Source organism: Nicotiana sylvestris, chromosome 1 (assembly GCF_000393655.2).
Source record: "Nicotiana sylvestris chromosome 1, ASM39365v2, whole genome shotgun sequence".
Lineage (NCBI taxonomy): Eukaryota > Viridiplantae > Streptophyta > Magnoliopsida > Solanales > Solanaceae > Nicotiana > Nicotiana sylvestris.
In genome coordinates, this window is record NC_091057.1 from 42,259,480 (window position 1) to 42,265,093 (window position 5,614).

A 5,614-nucleotide genomic window follows, 5' to 3' on the forward strand; every position below is an offset into this window, starting at 1 on the left:
AATCTCTGTTTCTTCTTCTTGAATTCTGAATTCTAGTTAGTAGCCTCTATTCTGTCGGTTCTTAGTTTAACGCTATTTTTACTATCATTATTCACGAAATTTGAACACAGAGGGAAACAGTTGTTAGAGGCATTGAATTTGGTACTTTTATCATCTTGAAGCTTTTAATTCTGATTTTGGTAGTTTCTGATCTAATTGTTCTTTCTTGCATTAATCTTGCTTTTTTTAATAGAATTATTACTTTATTAAATTTGCATAAGGTTTTATTTCACTAGATTTTTCCGGCGAATACTCCGGCGGGGACCCCATTTGACTTCGCGCAGTTAAAGAAATTTGAACGCTTCTTTCTTCTGTTCTTCCCCACCCTTTTAACATTCTCATATATTTTCTTCTTCGGTTGTATTCCTTCCTAAATTCTGCAGTTTTGACTTTGAGGGTTATACAAAAGAACTTATAGAAACAGAATTTTGTAATATCCTGTGAAACTTCAAATTATCCTTCTTCCCCCATCGATCTTGAAATTTTAATTTTCTTGAAGTTGTTGCTGATCAGATAATACCGAAAAATCCTGCTTACATCCTTGCCTCGACAATTCCACTGCCGGTAACGGTGACAATCCGGCCCGCCTGTATTTTTCTTGGATACGTGGGTGTTTGTGTGTTTTGCAGGTATCACTTTTGTGGCTGTTTGGTGGTGGTAGGGATCTGCACATGCACAAGCAGTAGAGCAACAGCTATACGCTAGGTTCCGCAGCATCTGGATTATACCAAGTTGAAAGATCTAGGTTCTACTCATGGAAATTGATCATATCAGTAGTATTCAGCGGATTTGGAAGCGCATCCGGTTATCCCCGACTGTGATCCAGGTTCCATCTTTCTTGAATTGTACTTGCACACATTTATTTAGTGTTGCCTTGCCGACAATTTTGATTGGATTGATTACTTTTCTAACTTTTCTACTAGTGTTTTCAGCCTAAGGTTTCATTTATTTATTTTAATCTTGTGTTTGCATAGGGGTAGTTTCGTAGACATGGTAAATTCATTGTTCCAGTGCTCGCTCGCATTACTGTTCTCGTAGTCGCCCCTTTGAGTTGTTTTTAGATCTCGGGTTCGTAGCCTGTAGTCCTTCTACCTTTTGTTTATAGTGGTGGTAGCGGATGATGTGAGAGAAACGTCATGTCCTCGGGTGGGGCTGGGGGTGGGGTCCAGGGGTGGGAAGGGAAGGGGGGTAAGAAAGCCTCTAGGTTGAGAATTGGGTCTTGGAACATTAGGACGTTGACGGGGAAGTCTATAGAGTTAGGTAAGATTCTTCAGAAGAGAAAGATCAACATAGCGTGTGTTCAGGAGACTAGATGGAAGGGTACTAGGGCACGAGATGTGGACGGATATAAACTATGGTACTCAGGGAGCATTGGGGGTAAGAATAGGGTAGGTATTTTAGTAGACAGAGACCTTAGGGAGCTCGTGGTTGAGGTTAGGAGGGTAAATGATAGGTTGATGAGTATTAAACTGGTAGTTGATGGGTTTACTGTAAACGTGATTAGTGCTTACGCTCCTCAGGTAGGTTTGGACCAGGAGGTTAAGAAGTAATTCTGGGAGGATTTGGACGAGATGGTGCGTAGTATCCTGCACACAGAGAAGGTGTTCATTGGCGGAGATATCAATGGTCATATTGGGACTAGTGCTGGGGATATGATGATGTGCATGGCGGGTACGGCTTTGGGGAAAGGAATGAGGGAGGTAATTCACTATTGGTTTTTGCTAGAGCTTTTGATTTGGTTATAGCTACAAGTTTTCAGAAGAGGGAAGAGCACCTAGTCGCTTTTCGGAATTCAATGGGCAAGTCTCAAATTGATTATCTTCTCTGCAGGAAATGTGAAAAAGGTATGTGCACTGACTGCAAGGTCATCCCAAGTGAGCACCTCACGACTCTACATAGGTTCCTAGTTATGGACTTAGTGATCAAGAGGAGTAGGAGGAAGAGGGCGGGGTGCAGGCAACCTACGATCAAGTGGGACCACAAACCCACGAACCTAATAGTTGGATCCATGAGGAGACAGGAGAAAGCCATTCATTCCAGTCATTGAGCCCGGATTGAGGATTGATTGATCTAAACCAAAGACTTGATTATATATAGGAGAAAGGCGTTCTCATACCCTGATACCGCTTTGTGGAAACCTAGACAAAGCTTAGGAGTTAGGGGAGAATTTGTTGGCTATGAGGGCCTGGATGAGTAGGGGGACACGTCTAGTATGTGGTTCACGACTGCGGATTGCATTAGAGTATCTGCTAGAGAGGTCTTAGGGGTCATGAAGGGCTCTCCTAGGTGTCATAAAGGGGACTGGTGGTGGAATGGAGAGGTTCAAGGTAAAGTGGAAGCTAAGAAAGTTGCATATTTGAAGCTAGTAGAGAGTACAAACGAGGAGGAAAAAAGGACTTATTGGGATTGTTACAGAAAGGTTAAGAAAGAGGCGAAGTTAGCAGTTACGATGGCTAAGAACGCGGCGTTTTCTCATTTGTACGAGGAGCTCGAGGGCAAAGGCGGGGACAAGAGGTTGTACCGGTTGGCCAAGGTGAGAGAGAGGAAAGCCCGCAACTTAGACCAAGTCAAGTGCATCAAGAACGAGGATGGAAAAGTGTTGATGGACGACGCACTTATTAGGAGAAGAAGGCAGACATACTTCCATAAACTGTTGAATGAGGAGGGGGATAGGCGCATTGTGCTAGGTGAGTTGGAGCACTCCGAGAGTCGGCGGGATTTTGGGTACTGTAGACGGATTACGGTAGAGAAGGTGGAAGGGGCGATGCGTAAGATGTGCAAGGGCAGAGCGACGGGGTAAGACGAAATCACGGTGGAATTCTGGAAGAGCGCGGGGCGGGCAGGTTTGGAGTGGCTCACTCGGCTGTTTAATGTTATTTTTAAGACAAAAAAGATGCCTGAAGAATGGAGGTGGAGTATGATGGTTCCGCTTTACAAGAACAAGAGTGATATCCAAAATTGCAATAATTATAGGGGTATCAAGCTATTGATTCACACTATGAAGGTTTGAGAGAAGGTGGTGGAGGCCAGGGTGAGGATGTGCGTGTCTATTTCCGAGAATCAGTTTGGATTCATGCCGGGGTATTCGACTACGGAAGCAATTCATTTGGTAAGGAGATTAGTGGAGTAGTATAGGGAGAGAAAGAAGGTTTGCATATGGTGTTTATTGTCCTTGAGAAAGCATACGATAAAGTTCCGAGGGAGGTCCTGTATAGGTGTTTGGATTTTAGCGGTGTTCTGGTAGCGTACATTAGTGTGATTAAGGATATGTATGATGATGCTAAGTCTCGGGTGAGGACTGGGGTGGTGACTCGGAGCATTTCCCTTTGGTGATGGGGTTGCACTAGGGATCGACTCTTAGCCCATTTTTATTTGCCTTGGCGATGGATGTATTGTCGCGTCACATCCAAGGGGAGGTACCTTGGTGCATGCTATTTGCCAATGATAGTGTTGATTGACAAGATGCGTAGCGGAGTTAACGTGAGGTTGGAGGTTTGGAGACAGACCTTGGAGTTAAGAGAAGAGGCATTGATGCGCCTGTTAGAAAGTGTGAGAGGTTGGCCATGGAGAGTTTGATAAGAGGTCGAGGTAGGCCTAAGAATTATTGGGGAGAGGTGATTAGGCAGGACATGGCGATGCTTCAGCTCACTGAGGACATGACCCTTGATAGGAGAGTGTGGAGGTCGAGGATTAATGTAGAAGGTTAGTAGGTAGTCTATAGTTGTTCACCGATAGTCTTAGTAGTATGCATGTCCCTCATATTCTTAGATTTTTATTATGTTATGTGGTTTTGTTCCCCTCAGTTATTGTATTCCCTGTTGCTATTATTTGGTATCACTTATCCTTTATCTCTCCCTTTTCTTTTATCTTCTATCTTTCTTCCTCTTCCTCTTCTTCTTCTTGCCCTTCCTGAGCCGAGGGTCTATTGGAAACAGCCTCTCTACTTGCTTTAGGTAGGGGTAAGGTCTGCGTACAGGCTACCCTCCCCAGACCCCACTTGTTGGAATCAAACTGGGTTTGTGGTTGTTGTTGTTGTTGTTGTAATGGATTGTGTTTTGCTATGGGGTACTTGATTTAGTATTCGGTTAGCCGTAAGAATAGTTCCCCCCCACAAGTTCTGTGGCAAACCAGAACTTATCAACAATGTGTTCATCATCTCCTTTAATGAACGATTCTTTCTTTCCGCAATCCCATTGGATTGGGGCATGTAAGGGGCCATTGTTTGATGAATAATTCCATATTCTAAACATATTTGTTCAAAATAAGATTCATATTCACCACCCCGATCACTTCTTATCATTTTGATTTTCTTGTTAAGGTGCGTTTCAACTTCATATTTGTATTGCTTGAATGCGTCTACTGCTTTATCTTTACTATTATGTAAGTAAACATAGCAATATCGAGTACTATCGTCAATAAAAGTTATGAAATACTTCTTTCTACCACGAGATGGTATTGACTTCATGTCGCAAATATCTGTGTGAATTAAGTCTAAAGGAATTGAATTCCTTTCAACAGACTTATAAGGATGTTTAACATACTTAAATTCCACACATATTTGACATTTTAATTTGTCGCATTCAAATTTAGGCAATACTTCCAAATTAATCATTTTCCGGAAGGTTTTATAATTAACAAGACCCAAACGTGTATGCCATAATTTATTTGACTCAAGTAAGTAAGATGAAGCTGAAATTTTATTATTATTTTCAATAACCATTACATTCAGCTTGAAAAGGCCCTCAGTGAGGTATCCTTTTCTTATAAACATTTCGTTCTTACTTATTACAACCTTATCAGAAACGAAAATACACTTAAAATCATTCTTAACAAGAAGTCCAACAGAGACTAAATTCTTCCTAATCTTGGGAACATGAAGGACATTGTTCAAAGTCACCACCTTGCCAGAAGTCATCTTTAGAAAGATCTTCCCACATCCTTCAATCTTGGCGGTTGCAGCATTTTCCATAGAAAGAGTCTCTTCGGGTCCAACATGAGCATATGTTGCAAAGGCTTCCCTAACAACACAAATATAGCGAGTGACTCCAAAATCAATCCACCACTCCTTAGGATTTCCCACCAGGTTGTATTCAGAAAGTATGACACACAAGTCATCAACATCTTCACGCTTTTCAACCATGTTTGCTTGACCCTTCTTCTTGTTTTTCTTCGAAACACAGCACTCCGTAGATTTGTGCCCATCTTTCCCACAATTGTGGCAATTTCTGTTGAATCGCTTCTTGCTTGGGTTGCTTTTTGGTCCACAAGCCTGCTTCCTCTTTCTCTCATTTTAAGAAGTATCATCAACAATGTTTGCTCCCATTATTGTTGAGTTTCCACGGCCTCTCTTTTCAGTAGCTTTATTGTCCTCTTCGATTCTTAACCGAACAATGAGATCTTCAAGGGACATCTCCTTGTGTTTGTGTTTCAAGTAGTTTTTGAAGTCCTTCCACAAAGGAGGCAACTTCTCAATCATTGCTGCTACTTGGTGCTTCATTGATGACAAGACCTTCAATGAAATTTCTATTAGTAAAAATACTAAGATTACTACTTTCAACATCAGTATTAATTTGAT

The 5,614-nt window shown here is 41.8% G+C and overlaps 2 protein-coding genes across 2 annotated transcripts; both read left to right on the forward strand.

Annotated features, from left to right (window-relative positions):
• The first annotated feature begins 1,175 nt into the window (after positions 1–1,175).
• LOC138869362 (uncharacterized) lies at positions 1,176–1,589 on the forward strand. The gene has a single exon (XM_070146977.1). It carries the CDS (start codon positions 1,176–1,178, stop codon positions 1,587–1,589), a length of 414 nt encoding a protein of 137 aa, XP_070003078.1.
• Positions 1,590–2,251: 662 nt separating this feature from the next.
• Positions 2,252–2,839, forward strand: LOC138869367 (uncharacterized). Its single transcript, XM_070146982.1, has one exon. The coding sequence runs from the start codon at positions 2,252–2,254 to the stop codon at positions 2,837–2,839; it is 588 nt and encodes a 195-aa protein (XP_070003083.1).
• The last annotated feature ends 2,775 nt before the right edge of the window (positions 2,840–5,614 follow it).

What these genes read in the sequence shown, in the direction of transcription:
- LOC138869367 (XM_070146982.1), top strand. Translation starts at nt 2,252, where the DNA reads ATGTGGTTCACGACTGCGGATTGCATTAGAGTATCTGCTAGAGAGGTC.
- LOC138869362 (XM_070146977.1), top strand. Translation starts at nt 1,176, where the DNA reads ATGTCCTCGGGTGGGGCTGGGGGTGGGGTCCAGGGGTGGGAAGGGAAG.